Raw genomic sequence first — 20,122 nt, 5'->3', positions numbered from 1 at the left:
ATGAGTCCAAATTTTATATTCTTGTTGTTAATCACAGACGCCGCGGCCTCCAGGCTAAAGAAGAGGGAGACCTTCCAGCATGTTCTTTGATGGTATGGGGATGCAGTGTAAGTGTACACAGTATGGGCAGCTTGCATGTTTTTTAAGGAACTGTGAATCCTAAAAGTTATATAAAGGTTTGAGAGGAACACATGCTCCCCTAAAGATGATGTCACAAGGAAGGCCTTGTGTATTTGAGCAGGGCAATGCAAAACCACATACTGCAGCTATTACAACATACTGCAGCCATGCTCCGGAGAAGAGCCTGAGTGCTGAATTGGACTGCGGTCCAGATCTTTCACCTTGAGAATATTTGCTGCATGATTAAATAAAAAAAACATCAAATGTGACCACAAACTCTTCAGCAGCTGAAAACCTATATCAGGCAACAATAGGACTTTTTTTTTTTAAAGAAAAAAGAATGGGACTAAATTCTGACACCAAAACTCCAGAAACGTACAACCTCAATGCACAGAAGTCTTCAAACTGTTTTGAAAAGCACAAGAGATGCTATACTATTGTAAACATGCCCCTGTCCCAACTATTTAGAGACCTGTAGAAAGCATCAAATTTTAAATTAGATCATTTTCTGCATGAACTTGCACAATTTTTCACTTTAAACATTTATGATGTTATCTATGTTGTGAATGGAATATTGGCTCAAAGACCTTTGCATGAAAGTCTTTTAGTTTTCATTTTGTTCAAATTTAAAGAACATCATAACTTTTCTGGAATTCAGGTTGTTCATCTGACTCGCTCACTATAAACCAGTCAGACCTCTCAGGTCATCAGGTACAGATCTTTTAGCTGTTCTCAGAATCAGATTTCAGTCTGCTGAGGGTGATTTTAGTTACTGTCATCCTGTTCGCTGGAACAAGGTGCCTGCTGACTTGAGATCAATTACATCTGTGAGTACATGCAGGCTCAAAACCATTTTATTTACACACGACTACACTTAATAAGTGTTGCTGTTTTGTTTTGTTTTATTTTGTTTGGTTTTGTCCCATTTTGCTCTTTTCACAGCCTTAAGGCAAAACTTTTTCCTGTGTTAAGATTATGAAGTTTACATGTAATGAAATGTGCTATATAAATAAAATTGCCATTGTCATAAAAATTCTATAGCCCTGAAGAACAACTTAAAATTCTGCGTGAAGTCACCCTGTTCATACGTGACAAAGGTTAAAGCATCATCTTAAAACTAGCAAACACCTGCCTCACGGTGGTGCTAGAGGAAAAGTCAGTTGATGTCCAAAATAAATGATAAACTTAATCTATGTTATGTCAATCGATACAATAGTTTGGGGGCAGTAGTATTTTTTACAATTTCATCCCAGACAGCAATATTACATGAAAATCTAATTGCAGAGTAAATTAATTTAATTTGAAAGTTATACAGAGAAAACAGTGAGGTGAAGATGACGGTTCTTTGACCTTTGTATTCATTTCACAGGCGTCCAGCTCATTAGTTACTTGTCTACCTGTCTGGATTGTGACTATTGTTTAGCTGCACTCTGCTTTCATTCTTAGTAAAGGTTTAGTTTTGAGTCCACACCTCTCTGTCTTCCTCCCTCCCTGCCACCCACCTCTCTCCCTCCCTCTGTTTCTCTCTCTCTCTCTCTCCCTCCGCTTGTCTGCCTGAGCAATAGACCAAAGAAACAAACCTATTTGGTTTCCTGGTTGCAGCAAGACAATCAAGACGAGGGGCAGAGTGACATCAAGCAAGACAAAGGAGAAACAGTAATGTTTCAGGCCATGACAGAAAACATGTTTCCGCTGCGCTGACAGTAGATGCACTAGCTCTAGGACTGCTTTGCTGCTGAGATGTTGGTAAGCAAGAGTACAGTGCTTAAAATATGCTATAAATGTGTAGGGGTGTAGAGAGAGAGTGAGAGAGAGAGAGGAGAAGAGAAGGGACCATGATGGTAGAAGTTTCAAATGTTTTGAGGGCTTGGTGTTAGCCTCAGTGCCTCTTTGTGTTTTATTTTTAGTGCTTTTCTTGGCCTTTAGTGTTGTAAAGTCCGTATTAAGTTAAACTTAAAATGTAGAATTTGTTTTGTAGCACTTGTATTTTTGTATTTCTGAAAGACGAACACAGGAGTGAGCGAGAAATCGGTAAAAGTGGCTGTATTGGCTGGAAGTGCACACTTTTCTTTTCCTTTTTAAATGAAACGTAATTGTAACTACTCCTATTGTCTATTGCTGGATAATGTAATGCTACTGGAATGTTATGGCTCAACAATGGATGCAGTTTAAGGAGGACAAGATGCGTGCTTCTGAGATTAACACGATGGCACGCAAATATCGTTCTAAAGACAAATATCAGAGTGAACGCTCAAAAACTTGAACCACCCACTAGCTGCTCCTGTATATTGCTTATGAATATTCACACACATTCAAAAATTGCGATTACACATCTCCTGACACAGCAGAACTGTAGATATTTATTAGCACACACCCCCACACACTCACAGACTGAGTTTTTGGTTGACTTCACCTGAAACCTCACATTAGCAGAACAATGGCGGCAGCAGATTTGGGCGCGTCCAGGAGCCCTAATTTGAGCTCCGGGCCCCCGACTCGTGGTGATCTTCGGCTTGTGGACAAGACACTCAGAAGACTGGATAAACTCCAACAGCTGTGTAGTACACCTCGGCTAGGACTGAGGAATAGTCCACCATACCTACCACAGCTGGTGTCAGAGACCTCAGCGCTGCTCATCCAGGTCTGGGAGCCTTTCCAAGACTTCAGGGCAGCAGGTGAACAGGTGCCACACGGAGACGAGGCAGAGTACCTGAGGATCCATATCAAAAACCTCTTTGATAAGACAGAGCGGGCTGTGCTTCTGTTTAAAGAAGGACGGAGGAAGATATATGAAGAGACTTCAACTTACAGGTGAGAGGGCCCCTGTCTGGCATCTACATACACAAACGAACACGTGTAAGAGGGAAAGTTTGGTCCTGAAACACCAAAATGTTTCAAAACAATACAGTAATTGTTTACAGAACAAACAACTTTTTTTAAAGAAAGAAAAAAAAGAAAACTGCATCATTTACTCATTATTACATTTTTACTATAACAGAATATTGTGACATTTGTAAAATTAGCATTTGTTTAGATTACATTTATGTTTTCCATCAGTTTAACCAAAAATACAAGCTCATCCTAGTTTCAGCTTCTTATATGTGAAAGCATGACCTTTTTTCAGTATTTTGGCTTTGGGCTTGTTCAGACAACGCATGTGAAGACATCACAAATAATACTTTTTTTTTTTTTTTTTTTGGACAGCATACAGATTAACGGGTCAATCTGCCAAATTAAACGTAAATTTAATCTGCCAAATTAAGTTTTATTGTCAGTCTTATTTCCAGAAGTCCCACGGGTCAAATTTCCTTAACAGCAGCATATGTACGGAAGTAGGGAATCAGTTTTCAACCGAATTTTGCACCAAGAAGCGTTGTTTATGTTGTTAAGAATTGATCATGTCATGAAAGTGATTGTCTGAAATGTTGGCCTTTGTCCGAACGAGGTCTGAATCATTGTCAGACTTCTCAAAAGCACGGCCTGCCATGACGCTTCGATTATAGGGATGGTTACGCTAAGGTGCCGTGTTTGTTCATTTCTAACTGTAATGACGGCAGACTGACTGAATATGGAAAAACGGACCAACAGCATTTATTTTTCATAATACAGCTCAAACATTTGTTTTATTATTTAATTAGTAGCATTAAGTAGCATTAAGTAGCGGTCATTTATGATGCCAGACATATGTGTCATACATACGTGTCATACATATGTGACATACATATGTACCTATGTGATGTTTTTAATGATCAAAATGCTTCCCATCCATGAATTTGTCCACTGTGTTTGAAATTTTTCAGTTTCTCATAGGAACCAGTCTGTTAGTGTGGCAGGGACAATGGATAGTAATGTAAATGTAATTTAAATATATGCATGCTTTTTATCACTATAGACTTAGATGTTATTTTAATTTACCACTTCTAATCACTGCTTTGAAATGTTTTGCAGTAAACCATGGCTACCAAACCTGGAATATCAAGATTTACTTTACAGATATTTAATACCAAAAGTGATGATGAAAGCCATTCAGTTGATGGAGATGAATTGGGTTAACTTGTCTTTGCGTAAAATTGTTGAAAAATATAATTATTTAATATCTAAAAACATTTTAAAGCTATCAGATTAGGAAACAAGAAATTTTTGAGGCATATTCCTGTATGAAATATAATGGAGTCATAAATGACCTTGAGGTTGAGGTACCTCTACTTCTTTAAGACTAAAAAAAGGCAAAAGGTCTGAGATCTTATTTAATCAGACATTGTGCAACAGTCGACTTGCTCTGGCCAAAGTGAGATTGAATCAGTCTGTATGTGGCCACTGACCATGAGTTTGGTATCCCCGCTTCATACCAATTTTTCTTGTAAGTCACTGTAAGATCTTAGATTTGAATTTTCAGACTCCATTTCTTTGGCTGCCACAAATGAAATCGGCCGTGCCGATCCAAATAACGCAAATACCCGAGCTTTCCTAATCGGAGCAAATACAATATGTTTTTAACCAGATGCTACCAAACGAAACTGGACAGAAAATAATAAAAAACAAAATGAGTGATCTTATATTATTATTGCGATCATGTTCTCAAACCAACTTTTTTTCTGATATAACAAAGGAACTGTAAAATACGAAGACGCTAATCTCAATTTATGCCATTTGATCTGGTGTTAAATCTTGTGTAGAGTATCTAATGTAGGTGTTGTGGCTAGTCAATTTTGCGGCAATGAATTTTGGTAACCCATGTCTGAATAACAGAAACCATAAGACCTATTGTTTCTCTAAACTCAAATTCTACAGGAAAATTAAATAGACTTTGGAAGAAAAAAGCAAAACGTCCACCAATTCTTCTTCCAGTAATCGTGACCAATGGTTTGTAGAAAGAAAAAAAAGTTCAAATAAAATAAAGCCCAATGTAATTACCTGATTTAAAAGTCATTCTTACTTGACAGCAATGATAGAGGTTTCAGCTTATCGAACAAATTTAATGAAGAAAAAACTATTTTAAACCATCTATAGAAGCTGAGGCAAAATCAAATAAGACTGTACTGTAACTTTCTGTCTGCTGTTTTGTTCAAGTGGATATTCTGGAACAGCTTAACAGACTTACTTTTATGTGGAGTGTTGGCTGCATTTTCCTGCACCTGTTAGGAATACTAATAATTAAGGGGGAAAAGAGCCAACCTTGCACTTTTGTGATGCTAATATGGGGAAACTAGAAAAAACAACAACAACATCCTTTGAATTTGAGCAGCATGAGAGAGAGACTGTCTAACCTTTAACATGATTTTTATTTCGGCCTATGGCTATGAATATACTAACCTGCAACTGGTGTCAGGTCAGAACTGAGCGAGCAAACAGCTATGTTGCTGTCACAAGATTAGCAGCCTGCCAAATATATTAGCTAGCGTGAATGCTGATTAAAGAAAACCTGATTTGCAGTGTTCTCGGTGAGCACCAACTAAATTACAGTCCAATCTCTTATCAGTTAGCTGGTGACAAGCTGATGGTAAGAATATACCTTTTTTTGTTGTGACTGACTGTTGTTGCATTAAACTTCATGCGCTTTGATATTACATTTTAGTGTTTTAGCTTTACTCCAAGGCGCTGGCTGGTTCGCTGTTGAAAAGCAGCGCTCAAAATTTGTGCGGCAACTCCGAAATAAGTGGAGTTTTCTCCAAGTAGAGACAAACTTTTGTGAGCAATCCTACCCTTTATGGTTTTGCACTAAAAATTCTCTCCTGTCCTGCCACATTTAAAATATTCCTGTTTGGTGAAAAAAACCACAAAGCAGCAGAGCGTGAGTACAGAGAGTATGTACGGGAAAGTTTATATAGGGATGGTGAACCATTTTGATATGACTGTTAATTACTTTTTTGTATTTTTTAACAACTATTTTCATTTTGTTATTGAATCAAATGTACCTAATAATTATCCAACTGTCTGTTACATTTATTGGAAATACATGTAGACAAAACACTTGTACCTAGACAAAGATTTTCACTGGGACAAAAGACAGCAGGTAGAGCTCAACAAACAGCACGTCAGAGAGTTTCTAGTCTTTGAAACCAGTTTTCCTGCACAATCTATTTTTCTGTGCAGTATGAATTCCAGTTTGCAATATGATTATTTCTGTATGCACACTTCTGGAATTTAGATAATTATCCATAAATAATTTTTTTTAAATGCTTTTCCAGCTCAGGGTTGTAGCTCCAGCCTGTCCCAAATGTCATTGGAAAAAAGGCGCATCAGGTCCTGGACAAGTCACTAGTCCATCACAGGGCTAATATAAAGAGCAGCCCCCCCACTCCTGCAACCAACTCAGCATCATTAGTTAAGCTTGCATGTAAGCCTTTAATCTGTGCAGAGTAACTGGGGCGCATAGTAAAAATAGACACAGAAAGGCTCCAGGTGACCATAAAGTTCACACCACAAAACTGCTTAAAGTGACACTGATCTATTAACTGAAGTAGCACGCTATATTATACAATGAAAAAAATCTTTATTTATACTAAAAGACAAAGTTAATGTACAAAATCTTTAACAATAATAATATCAAAATCATAATTACAGTTTAACTATCATTCTTATCCCTTCTTTCTTTTCATTGCTAGTTCCGTTGAGGCACTGGCTGTAACTTCTACTCTATAGAGTCCACTGCATGCTGCACAATGTACATTTCTGCTAAAATTTCACTGCCAACAGCTGTTTTCAAAGATAATCTTTCCGTAGAATATGAAAATCACATAACCCATATTTAAAGTTTTATGGCGTCATCTTCAAGAATCTCATGCATGTACAACAGATGGCCCTCATACCACAAATCCTGCATGGTCAGTCATGTGGCAAGTTCACAAAGTGTTATACATATTGTGGTTTAGACATCAGAACAAGTCTCTTTTATATTCTCATCTTTTTTGGGGTTGTACTCTACAGCTTTTTATACTCATACAAATAAGCACATTTTCAACCTGCTTCTAAAATATTTGACTGCTGGAAGCTGAAATAGCAGCTCTTTACATGAAAGTTCTGCCTGGTAAAAATTAAAAACAGAAGTGAGATCTAATTATTATTTGAGACGACAGAAACAAACAGTGGAAGTTTTAGCGGTTGGAAGATTATCATAAGCGAAACGCTGATAGCTTTGACGGCATCTGAGAGAAATTTAAGAAGCACGCATACAGCTGCAAGCATTATAACAACTTCTGTATTAACCTGTGCAACACGTTAATACAGAAGTAATTCACAATTCTGTATTAACCTGTTGCACATTATACGTTTTTTAAACATGTTTAAGGAAGCATTATTCTTATTTCACCAGTCATGCAGCAAGCATTCAGACAAGTCAAATTAGCAATACCACGCTGCACTGACAATGTTATTGAAATAGTCGATTATAAGTATTATCAGCTCCTTACGCATCAAGCCACGTTATATCTAAGGAGCTTCTAGCTACTTACGTATGATGTCTTTACGTCTGTCATTTATTTATCTATTTTTTAAAATATTTGTGTACTGTCATTTTGACTGAGAAAAGGGCCTCACATAGTGTTTTGTAAAACTACATACAACTATCAAATTTCTGAAGTGGAGTAGATTTATAGTAGTCTTCCTCTGAATTATGGCAGAATTTGGTTATAAAACAACTAGTGGTATCCACGTACTTTGGATGTTGCAAATCGTTTTAAACATGAATCTGTATTCTTTGACAAAAAGAAACACTGATAATAGCTATATGATTATGATTCTCAGTGTTAACATGTGGAATTGTTTCAAATTTGAGAAATATACCTGTAGTATATTCTCTTTCACTTACATACCTGTCAAGTAAATCTGAAATCTTGCACCACTGCACATCTTGTTTAGTGTTGGCAGAGTTCAAATGTGGTTGTTGACCCAGAGATCACTTGAAGTAATTCTGTTTTGCTGCGTGATGTAAAAACAGAAAGAAAGAAAGAAAGCAAGAAAGCAACAGTAACAATGAACTTCACATCAAACTGTTTGAGGTCAAGCTCAAGCTGGTGAGGAACATGCCAACAATGTTCAGCTACAAATAACACCAAATTACTATAATGCAAATTATCATATCTCATAGTAAAAGCAATTAAAACGCTTCCCCTAATTTTAGCCAGTGTGTTTATGGTTAATTTCAGTGCAGTGTTTCTGTCTTTTGAATGATATTTTTAAGTACAAAGGCCCTGCCAGAGTGAGAGATGTGGCTTACACATTTCCTCCCGCCTCCTCCTCTACTATTACTCTAGAGTACTCTATATAACACCATAGAGGGTTTTCTTTTTCTCATTGAGGTGGAAAGTCTATAACCACTTTCCACAATAGCAAATTTCTAAAGAATTTTAAATATTTCAACAGTTATGATTGCCTCCAGAGTTGCATCATAAAACTGTTAGAAAAGAGGAAACACTTTGTGTTGCGAAATTGTTTATGAATTCACCAGGCATTCTTGTCTATACAAATACACCATCAGGAGCATCAGTTTTAAGTTTACTCAGTAAGTTTAAATACTCCAGTTATTGATTGGGATTAGTGCACAGAGCACTGAAGCAGACAGTAGTGCTTTCAGTCAATATAGATAATAAATATGGAAACATAGATTAAAGCCCTCCTCTACTTGTTCATTGTATTTATTGTAAGATCACGAGAACTACAGATGCCCATGTGTTAAAAATTTAAAGCATATCTAAATGTCTGTAGCTTCTGTGTTTTCAAGGTTCAGCAGTAGTACATGCACTAGCTTTTTAAAAGATTTTTATACAAGTTGTGCTGCATAAAGCACATGCAGGACAGATCTTTACTTGTTAACACTACACATTACACATGCTTAAATGTAACATGTGCATGTGTGTGTGTGTGGTGGGGAGGTGTTATTGCTGTTGTTGTTGTTGTTATTGTTTTAATAGTTTTACTCCCATTTGAGAGTTGCACCAAGTTGCTGTTAGCTAAAAGACACTGAGTTCTTTTTTTTTTAACTAAACTAAAAGTTATAAATATATGTAACATAAAAAAATAAAACTTTTAAAAATATCAATCATATTTATAGAAAGCCTTTGAAGTGCCTGGGAAGACTATTGAGACTGGCCTAAAGTGACACACTGGCCACTGGAACATTTTGTGGTATTTACAGACAAGCATGCAGCAGGCAGCATCCTGTTTGCAAGGTGGACTACCTGTTGAGTGTGTTTGATTCTGTTTGTGTGTTTGTATCTATGGAAAGTGTCTGTATTTCGAGCAACTGAAACAGAAAGGTAGTATATAACAGTGTCTACATTCTTGCACTAGTGCTAAAAGTTAAGATATCTTTTGGTACTTATCGCAATTACATAAAGCATTCGGTAAACTCATTTTAAATAGGAACACTATGTATACTTGAGATTCACAAACACAAGGGTTTCTGCCTAGAAGAAGATTGTATTGCATGATTATTCAAACAAATATCAGTGCCATTCAGAGCAAGTTTCTGCAGCCAGAGCTTAAAGTCTGTGACGTCTTTCATTCTCAGGAGGAATTTGACCAAACTGACTTTGTTGTTCAGTCACATGCTGTGGGAGCTGAAGGCCTTTTTTCCAGGAGGATGTTTTCAGGGTGACAAATACAGGGTGGCGTTATCTGCAGCTGAGGACTTTTGGAGGGAGTCATTTGGCGACAAGTGAGTATTGAAACATTTCTTAACATCGTCTTATGTGCAGTTTTTTTATTGTTGTTATTCTATTATGTGTATGTTTACATCTACCAAATGTTAAGCATGTGTCCTAACAGGTGTATAGTGCAGTGGAATACCTTTAAAGAACAGCTGAGAAGTATACATCCATTCGAGGAAGGCATGGAATCTATGGCTCTGAAGTCAACCATTGACTTAACCTGCAACGATCACATCTCTGTGTTTGAGTTTGATGTTTTTACACGACTGTTTCAGGTAAGGTGAAAATGTTGTTACTTTGAGAACCAGATGGTGTAGGAAATATGTCTATTTGCATTTTTGTTTGTGGGAGAATTGTTTGTTACCAGTAGCTAGTTAGCGTTGCACGATACATGGAATAAGAAAACTGAGTTCTAAACACAACAGCACCGCTAAAGCTCGTGTTAGTTCAATGAAAACAAATCCAAACACTAAACAGATCGGTTGCCCTTTTAGAGGAGATGAATGGACAGTGTCACTAACAAGGCACTGAAAAAGATTAAGGCATGCTGCATCCAAGTTCAAATCCTCTTCGCTCTTCTCTTTTAGCCATGGAGGACTCTTTTAATGAACTGGAACCAGCTGGCCGTGACTCACCCAGGCTACATGGCCTTCCTCACCTATGACCAGGTTATAGCTCGTCTGGAACACTACCTGCACAGACCTGGGAGGTGAGGATTCATGCATCACTCAGGAAATATAAAAAAAATATGAAAATATGAAAAAAGGTCTCAAGATTCTAAATATATATAAATAAGAGAAGGTTTTCATTTATTGTTGCAATATTGACCTTTAGTTTTCTGGGGGTTTATTCAATAAATGTTTCTGCAAGCAAACAAACATTAGCCATGGCCACAAGTATCATGCAGTGCAAATTATTTATTGTTATGATAGCTAAGAATGAGAGGAATTTAATTTGAAAATTGTGTAAAATCTTCCGCTGATATTTCTGAAAAACCTCAATGTCTGAATCTGTTTATTTTCATTTTCTGCGTGAGCTACATATTTTCCTTTTCCTCCCAGCTATATCTTTCGTCTGAGCTGTACAAAAATGGGCGAGTGGGCTATTGGCCACGTGACATTCAACGGTTCCATCATCCAGACTATCCCGGAGGACATACCTCTCTACCAAGCTCTGATTCAAGGCTTCAATCAGGGCTGGTTAGGACAAACATACGCATTTCTCTGATTCACTTTTCTTTTGTTTATGTGTTTTCTCTAAGCTCTGTGCTTTTCTGTGCCTGCAGCTACCTGTACCCAGATGGCCGGGATGTGAACCCTGACTTGAAAAGCTTGTGTGAACCAGCCAGCAGAGGAAAAATTAAAGTTACAGAAGTGAGTGGATACAATTTATACATCGTTATCTATTTAAAGCGCACTAACCGCAGCATCTTGAACCTTTGCCAAGACAAAACAGATAATATCCTGAGATGTTGTCTTGTCTCTCTGACTAAATACAACCACCCAACAGGAACAGTATGAGCTTTACTGTGAGATGGGCAGCACCTACCAGCTATGTAAGATCTGCACAGAGAGAGATAAAGACACCCGGATTCAGCCCTGTGGCCATCTCCTGTGCCAAATCTGCCTCATAGGCTGGCAGGTATGAATCCTCATCCACTGACTCAAAGGTTTCAAATCTGTAACCTATTTAAATCCATTCAAATGCACAGACCCATGTTCAAATATATCGCGATCATACAGAGACGTTAAAGTGAGACAGACAGTTACTGTAACTGTTGTTGTGTGTTCATTGGGGTGAAACAGTCTGGGCTGGCTGAACTAGATATAGTCTTTTTAGGCCACGGGTTGGTCGTTGGTTGCATTCCTGCTGTACTGTAACAATGCGGGTTATTTGAATGTGGTTTGGGGTCGGTGCAAAAAAAGATTTCTCATGCAAATACTTAAAATGTGAGATTGGTAAGAAGTTATTTTAACTCTCGAAAACTCCCTTGATTTATTTTTTTCCCCAATATTCATATATTATCTCCAAAACATAATATGCAAGTATTACACTTCGACATGGCAGTGATCTTTATCTTCCACGTTTCTTTCTTTCTTTCTTTTTTTGTTTACATGAAACATTATAGTCAAGCTAAGGCAATATCCAGTGCACGAATGCTTATAAAGCACCTGTAACATAATGTGTCTGCCATTGTACAAATTCTACACCTTTCCAGGGCTACAGTGTTCACTCCTGTGCTCTGTTGAGCTATTTTTAGATCACATATTAGATTTTATAGCTTGATATCCAAGGCATTACGCTCAAGAATCATCCTCTTATAATGTCACCATTATTTAATTGAATATAATGGAGATAATATAAAGCAGCTCATAGCCTATTCACAGTAATATAAACATGAAAATCTGAGGACAATGTACAGAATACCATGTGATAGTGATCTTTCAATGCACTTTACATTTGACCTCTTTAGATGGCAGAAATCTCTCAGCCAAAGAAAATTCAGTCATCGTGTGTGCAGCATGTCCTGTGTGCACTTCGTTTGTGCTCTTCCAGGGGGGCTTCCCCAACTTCCTACTTCCTCTTTCAAGTTACAGAGTGACAAAGAAGATGTCCAATCAGAATTAAAGCTGCAGCTGTCAAATGATAGCTTCATGGTCTTTGGCTAGTTCTTTTACTCAGAGAATCCCAGCCAGTGGCCCTCCACCTATTCAGTAGGTGTTTTATTTTGTTTCTTTTTTTTGAAGGTGCAGAGCAACATGTCCTGACATTTGGCTCGGGACTTCCTGTGTGAGCTTAGCCTCACATCCTCCTCAAGCTGTATCGGTTACGTTCACTGTGAGAAAAAGTGTGCGCATGTAATGTGAGAAGGAGAAAGGCAGAGAGAGAGAGTGAGAGAGAGAAAAAGAGAGTAACTTGAAAAGAAAATTCAAAAAGCTTCATGGATGCCGCACTACAATGGAAAAGTTGTAAGTTTTATGAGATTAAGGTTAAGCAAACTTTCTTTTTAACAGTAAGTTTACTTTACATAGACATCTAAAGTGTAAGGAACATAACCCAAAAACAAAATCACCATTGCAGCAGCATACCAAATATCAGAATGCATGTGTTAAATTCAGCAAGAGTTTGAAATAGCCCATTTATAGACTGCATGCATCATATTTCAGTAGTGGGAATGCTTTTACAGCGGCCCTGCAAGTATTTATAGATAAGATCTCGATTAATTTGTTGTTTGGAAACTTAAATATGAAGTTGTGTAGTCAGACATCTCTTTATCTCGGTCTGATCATAACAATTATGTTATCTACAAGATGGCAAAAAGCATCACTGCTTCAAGGAAATGTCCTACATATCCTCTCATTTCTGTCCTGTTTCATGTTGCCAACTCATTCCTTCTGTCATATCTGGAGTACGGCCCAATAATTTGGCCATGTGCTGCTGATAAACATCTAGAAAAAACCTCCTGTTGAGTATTTTTGCATTGCTCCTTCTGTACCATTGTGTGCAAGATGCATGCTGTTCATGAGAAGTTAAAGGTGTTTCTGCTAGTCATACACACAGCTATAGTGAAATCTATGTCTTATTTATTTTGTGAAAAATTTGTAAGTAGTGATTTTAATGACGATCATGTGATACAACAAAATACTCTGGTCAGTTAGATTTAACGTAACTAATTTATTGAAAAGAACTATTTTGTAGAGAGGTTCCCTCTAAACATTAATCACTGTTAAAACTAGAGACGTACCAGCGTACAAAAATAGATAGGATGGCGAGCAGTCTGTATAATCATATCAACAAATCAAGGTCAGATCAAAACCTGGAAAAACACAAAGGCTCTGTGTTATAGCAGCGGAAGCAAAAGCAGAATGTTACAACGATTCCCTTTTATCTTGAGGTGGAAAACCACAATCTACAGTGTCTGTTGAACGTGGTATTTTCCACTTTCTTTATCTTTCGAACAGCCAGAGGCCTTTGTCTTTGAAGACATGTTCAACATATTCCACTACATACTGTACAATTTAAAAGATATGAAGCTGCTGAAGAGAATGGGTGTTTCTTCACATTCACGTGAACGTTCTCTTTTCCTCTGCCCATGATGGGTTGTTGATATTCATCTAGCAGAAGTCAGCTGGCCAAACCTGCCCATACTGCCGGTGCGACATCAGAGGAACAGAGTCCATCCTCCTGGAGCCGTACGTGCCAGTCAGCGATCAGGCGCTGGTGGAGGAGGGCGATGATGACGACGACGAAGATGATCATGAGGATATTGAAGAGGTGGTAAAGGAAATAGCTGCCCTGAGGAAGGTGTGTAAATACGTTTCTGTGTTCCATGTTGTTTAATTTTAGCTGTGCTGTGCTAGCAAATTGAGTTTTTGGTCTGCCATCAACAGCCTGGCCTGCGATCGGGTTAAGAGAAAATAATTGTTTGCATGTATCACCTCTAGCAGGTCAACTTTCTCATGTAGTTTCATCATTCAACGTCATCGTTTGGACAAAATTAAATTTGTCATTAATCTTTGGTTAGTAAAATAAGTACCTGCAAACTCATTAGACTGCAATGTACCTTAATGTCAATGCTAGTTATAGGATGCTATATGTAGTCACATTAGTATTTACTTGAGAGCAACATTGTCCAAGTATAGATTCATAAAACCACTTTCACATCCGTTTGACTCTACAAATACACATTTGCAGTTCTGTGTTTAAATAGTAGTTATACAGTAAAATCCAGGCACCTTATGTGCACCATGCATCCTCATTCGCATTTCTGCAACTTTAAAAGAAATTCTCTCTATTGAGTGAATTTTTTTTAATTTATTATCATTTTTATTTATTTATTTATTTATTTTCCAGTTTTCCAGTTTGGACTTCCAGGTTCCCAGCTCTCACATTAGCGCTCCACCTTTACCCCCTAAAAATAATACAATGCCACGCTGTCCCTCTCCCTCCGTCCACTCTCAGACGTCTGATATTAGGACACTGCCCAAACACTCCAACTCTTATTCGGTAAGTTTTTGCTGGCATTCAGGTTAGTTGCATATTCTTCTTGGTTATGGCAGCTTGAAAATGTGAGATGTTGCATTTGTCCAGTTCTCCAAGAGACTAAACTTTAAAAAAATGTTAATTCATGCACAGTAATGAAAAGATTAACCAACTGCCGTGTGCATATGCGCAATAGCCGACGCCTGTACAGTCACTATGTTTGTTCTCTTCTGCAGCCTCAAAGTGGCGGTGAAACGCAAAGGTATAGAAAACAGACAAACAGGTGAGCAGAGTTGTTGTTTTTTATTTTCATTCCATTTTTCTTTTAGTTCAGGTTAATTTCAATCAGTGTCCAGAGTGGATCGTCAAGTTTTAGTTGAGTTTTTATTGTTTGAAAACAATAAATTGTTAAGTTTTAGTTTAGTTTTTCTTTGTCTCTTTATGTCTTTAGTGTCATTATTATTATATGGAGGGAATATGTCAAAATCAAGATTTAGGAAAATCATTATATGTATTACAATAAATACTTTTTTTTTGTAAGTAGTGGAAAGTAGTCATCTTACAAACCATGTCCAATCATTTTTTGCAAATTGCCTCACCAGACAAGTTTTAATAATGTTTTTACCAACCTAAGAGATACTAAAACTAAAGATATTAGCTTTATATTTCTACTTTATTTTTACTTTATTTATTTATATATTTACAATATTACAGTGTACAGCTACTTTTAGTTCTTAGTTTGGTTTTAGTTTACTTTAATAACCTTGCCCGTCAGATCGTGCTTGTATGCTAAAAAGAGCATTTTCCTGCTACTAAATTAAGTTCCATGATGTTTTAGCTTTATTTATAGTCACCTGGTAGTCTTCTTTCAGAGAAGTAAAAAGCTGCTTCTGTGACAACTGATGGCTTTGATGAACTAATTTGACAAACTACACAGGTTTAAATGTTATTTTCTTGTTTTGTATTAGAATGGATCATTTCATTGTTATTTGGCAAAAAGTATTTAGCAACTTTGTAATTAGAGGAATCATAAGATGATTAAAAATGGCTAGGCGACCTGCAAGCCTGAAGAATTATATTAATCTTAAATTACTTAATCTAGATACAGATATTGAGCCTATTAAAATAATAAAAATGTTTCTATGCTTTCTAACTATGTGTTAGAGCAGAGAGGTCATTTTTAAAAATCCAAATGTTTCTGTTTTTGCTTGTTAGGTGATTCTTGATGGTTTTTCTACCTCGGATCATTAGCTTAGGTTGATGGAAAATACATTATTTACACATTAAGTTATTAAATAAAATTTTTAAAAAAGCAACTCAGATGATAAAATACACGTCTCCGTCTTTATTTAGTTGTCGAACGGAGGGTTTACGCGGCAGTGAAGAGGAATACGCTGGTGAGCTGAGACCACGCCCTTTCTCTCACAGGTGATTGACTCCTCTCTCCACTTAAGTTTCACAACAATAAACAAGTATTTTTTTTATCCAATTTTGTATGTATACATGTAGTGCAGTTAGCAATCATAAAGACAGGAGGATTCATGTAAAGCAGTTAATTTACTGGTATGTTTATGTGTTTGTTAAACAGCGTGGAACACCTCAGAGAAGCAAACTTTCCTTCCTCCTCTCAGAAAGCTGTCGACAGTAAGTCGTAGTTGTTACAACCTTCTGTACATGCGAGCAAACATGCAGAGGACCTTCCATCTTAAAATGAACTAAAGAAATTTCTGACACATTAAAGACACACAGCTGCACTGCAGAGACAAATAGGCCTCTTCAGGTCTTGAATAGGATATAGTTGTTTGCTTATTAAGCTTTACTTGCTCTTCTTTATGATTTTTATTCTACATCTCAGACATGTTCACCTTGTCATGACAGAAAATTAGAAAATTAAACTCATACTGTTAAATATAGTTTCATTTTTGACGCATTGCAGTACATTAACATAATAATGGTAGCACCGAGATCGTTTTTCACAGGTGAAAACTGTGAAATGGAAAACTGTGAAATGGATTTGCTCTTATTTATTAGGTTTAGTTGTTATTGTTTAGTATTTTATCAGAAGTTGGAGATGACATTCTATACACTTACATGAATAACATAAGTCACCTTAAACCTCTAGACTTCTTATGAATATTGTGCATTTCACATGACATCTCTGTTTGATTGTGTGCAGGTGGAGCACCCTGGCTCGGACCCAACATCCCTGTAATGGAGAGAAGACATAAGGAAAAGGAGATGAGCAGACCAGTGCTCAGAAAAGACAAGTATGCTCAGGGAGAGATGAAGAGAACAATGTCATCCTGAGTGACAAACAACACGTGGAGTCAATAGACTTTTTTCAGAGAGAAATATCTGTGGACTAACATAATTCCATCCAAGAAATCAGCCTTTGTTGAATGTAAAAAATAATACTTAAGGCTGCAAACTACCATGTGCATGCTGCAATGCTTAAAATGAGTGGAGTGTTTGGGACTAAAAGAAAAATTGCCCACTGTGGCCTCCTACTGTTTGATAATTGCACTGCCATTAGCAGCACGGTAGGTTCAGTAGTAATTCCTAAATATAGTGTCACATTAGATCTTTGGAGTTAAAGTATTTACTGACACTCTGAAACAGAAATTAAGGAGAGGCTTGATAATTGGCAATGTGATTTTTATTAAATAATAGAAAAATGCTACCTCGATCGTTAATCTGTAACATGAGTTTGTTCTTGTAAATGTTATAAGAGTACAGAAGGGCCTCTATATTGACAAAGCACTTGTAACTCTTTGAAAACACCAGATAAATAACATTTCAGTCGTTCAGTTTTACATAAAAGTTTTTCACAATTTCTTCAGATATGATATTTGACCTACATGCAGAAGGCGTGCTGCATGTGCACTTTAACCAGACTTTTTGAACATTTATTTCTCTCTCCCCATCACTCAAAATAAGGGTCTTTGACTATGTGTGAGTGTTAAGGTGCTGCAAGATATTGCTAAGAAAGCTGTATCATGCACCTCCAAGACAGAGTCACAGAAAGACCCTTTCTCTGGAAGGGCAATAGCAAAGGTACATAACAGAGGAACGTTTTAATCTGAGAATAAGAGAGAATGTTGTTATATACGGGTCATTGCTGTTTAGGTCATTCTCTAGTGAAAAGAGTAACTCAGAAAGATCCATGAGAAACATGCACAGTCCGTGTGACTGCAGGCAGTTCAGACGTGAGCTATATTGAAAGTGATATGTAAGTGTTACTATATCTGACGTAGAAAGATTGCCATCAAAATAAAAGAAAGGAAATGATACCAGGGTTTTTATTCAGACATGAAGTGATACATTAAAAGGCTGTGAGAATAATTTGAAGGAGTGCATTTCTGAAAGGAGCTTTATATACATCTGTAACTGATTGTAAATGCAGTAACCTGTAACTGATGCATTTTTTGTCTTCAAGTTTTATTTGATGTTTTTTTTTCATTAAATATGAACAGACCAATCAAAAATGTGTGTATACTAAGAAGTTTCATTTATTAGTTTTTTTGCCCAGCATGTGGGATCGGTACAACGGCCTCAATCACCTCCGAGGGGTGGTAGAGTTTCATCAGCGTGATGTCGTAGTCTGATAGTCATACCTGCACACACAGATATATAAAATAAGCCTCAGCTGTTTGTCTGCACTAATTGAAGTATTTCATCAGTGAACGGAAATATTAAGCTGTGTCGTGTAAAAGTAAATCGCAGACAGGGCCGATCCTTTCTTTCACTCACTGAGGGAGCCAGATGATGATGTCATTTTTCAGCTATCTAACATCCAAAAAATTGTCATACACCAACGTACAAAAGGGTAAGGTTTGTGTATGGGATCTCCTATGCCCCCTGAATGCACCATAGGTGTGCATGTCCGCAGCTTCAGTTCAGAGACTGACGGCATCCGAACAACGGACAGTGTGTGCGTTCATAAGACCGCTAGTTAATGTTTTACTTCACTCAGTTGTGTTGGTGTTCAGCCATGAGTGTATTTGATGACTTACCAGCAGTTTCTGCTTCTGTTTAAATGATGTTATGCATAAGTGGCAGTTCACTAGCATAACAGGTTTGTTCGCTAATTAGCTTCTAACAGAGAGATTCGTTGTTATCGTGTTGTTGGTTCTGTGCTCTGTGTACCAGATGATAAACAGCGTACAGTTGCCTTCAGTGCATAGTTGTATGCGGTGTGTTAATGACCAATGTCTGACTTTAAGTTTATGTTACCACTCTGAAGTAATATGTCAGCTCATTTACTTGTATTTGAATACACCTGATTTGTATATTTATGTTTATTATGTAATTTGATTTCTGTCACCTGCGGGCACATTCTCAATTGGAAATACAAAGAATAACAACTTTATTCCTGGACTCTGCCTGTTTGTTCCTCTCACATCTGAACATGTGCAAGTGTTCTGACCCGACACTCTGAAGCGATTGCTGCCAGCCCAAATTTCTTTAATCCTTCTAAACAACCAACATGATCGTTTTAATGTAGTTATTTAGTTTATTTATTTTAAAGTAAGTAATGCACACAGTCATGTTTCCAACACTGAATACTTGTACCAACAGTGGGCAACAGAGAGCACCCACTGCTTGATGAACACACCATCACTGATGTGGTAGTCATAGTTCAGTGAGGTTATGTATGGCTAGGGTGATGTTCACACTCCTGCCATCTTTCCGAGTAACTGCCACTGTCGCACAACAGTTGAAGTGAATTTCATTTAAAATCTGTGTCTTTACAGTAGAAATATGTACATTGTACGCATGTGTGTATCTCTGTATTTTTACCAGCACCTCCAACCACCAGCAGCAGAGTCAGTAGTCTCATGGTGTCTGGTGAATGCCCAGAAGACACCTAGGCACACTCTGCCTCATATTGCAATAGTCTGTGTGCTCCAACTATTTCTGCCCCTCCTCTCTTGCCTGGTTTTGTTGACCCCATCTGTATCTCTACATTCTGTTCTTACCGCTTGGTGCTAAGTGTTCATCCAAATTGCTTATCTCCCTACATTTAACACCTGTTTAAGCTTCTCTCATAGGTCACTCATTGTTGGCAAGCTACAGCCTGCGATGGGGGTCCACTGATGGATCGCGGGCTAATCTGGCTACATCCCAGTTTTGCTGCTGATTCCGAGGGGCACATGCTTGCCTTCACTTGGGGGGGTGCATGTGTGTCTTCTGTGTGTGTGTGTGTGTGTGTGTGTGTGTGTGTGTGTGTGTGTGTGCAATATCCTTTAGACTTCTTGAGCTTGAAAGTCCGTATTTCATTCACAGCCTGAACTCTCGTATAGAAGCTTTCCTGTAAATTCTTACTGACAGTAATGATGTCCAATATTGTATAAAGCAAATCTTAAGACTCA

General features: G+C 37.5%; 1 protein-coding gene across 3 annotated transcripts; it reads left to right on the top strand.

Moving 5' to 3' along the window:
* The first annotated feature begins 1,692 nt into the window (after positions 1 to 1,692).
* On the top strand, positions 1,693 to 18,235 carry cblc (Cbl proto-oncogene C, E3 ubiquitin protein ligase). Of its 3 annotated transcripts, none has more exons than XM_005463929.3 (14): positions 1,693 to 1,866; positions 2,554 to 2,931; positions 9,629 to 9,775; positions 9,886 to 10,042; positions 10,355 to 10,476; positions 10,829 to 10,966; positions 11,053 to 11,140; positions 11,277 to 11,408; positions 13,887 to 14,072; positions 14,622 to 14,774; positions 14,987 to 15,033; positions 16,104 to 16,178; positions 16,339 to 16,394; positions 16,927 to 18,235. In XM_005463929.3, exons 2-14 carry the CDS (start codon positions 2,558 to 2,560, stop codon positions 17,055 to 17,057), a joined length of 1,806 nt encoding a protein of 601 aa, XP_005463986.1. In that variant the 5' UTR covers positions 1,693 to 1,866; positions 2,554 to 2,557; the 3' UTR covers positions 17,058 to 18,235. The 3 variants fall into 3 exon arrangements, with proteins under 3 accessions (XP_005463986.1, XP_005463985.1, XP_025767506.1); XM_005463928.3 differs by having other exon boundaries at positions 2,551 to 2,931; XM_025911721.1 differs by having other exon boundaries at positions 1,694 to 1,866; positions 2,551 to 2,931; positions 13,890 to 14,072.
* The last annotated feature ends 1,887 nt before the right edge of the window (positions 18,236 to 20,122 follow it).

The sequence above is a fragment of the Oreochromis niloticus genome, linkage group LG11 (assembly GCF_001858045.2).
Source record: "Oreochromis niloticus isolate F11D_XX linkage group LG11, O_niloticus_UMD_NMBU, whole genome shotgun sequence".
Classification (NCBI taxonomy): domain Eukaryota; kingdom Metazoa; phylum Chordata; class Actinopteri; order Cichliformes; family Cichlidae; genus Oreochromis; species Oreochromis niloticus.
The sequence above is the reverse complement of the archived record's forward strand: the minus strand, read 5'-3'. Positions and strand labels throughout refer to the sequence as shown.

Coding starts and splice junctions, on each gene's coding strand:
- cblc (XM_005463929.3), top strand. CDS start 2,558: ATGGCGGCAGCAGATTTGGGCGCGTCCAGGAGCCCTAATTTGAGCTCC. Junction 10,967..11,052: donor CAAGGCTTCAATCAGGGCTG/GTTAGGACAAAC, acceptor CTGTGCCTGCAG/CTACCTGTACCCAGATGGCC. Junction 14,073..14,621: donor AAATAGCTGCCCTGAGGAAG/GTGTGTAAATAC, acceptor TTTATTTTCCAG/TTTTCCAGTTTGGACTTCCA.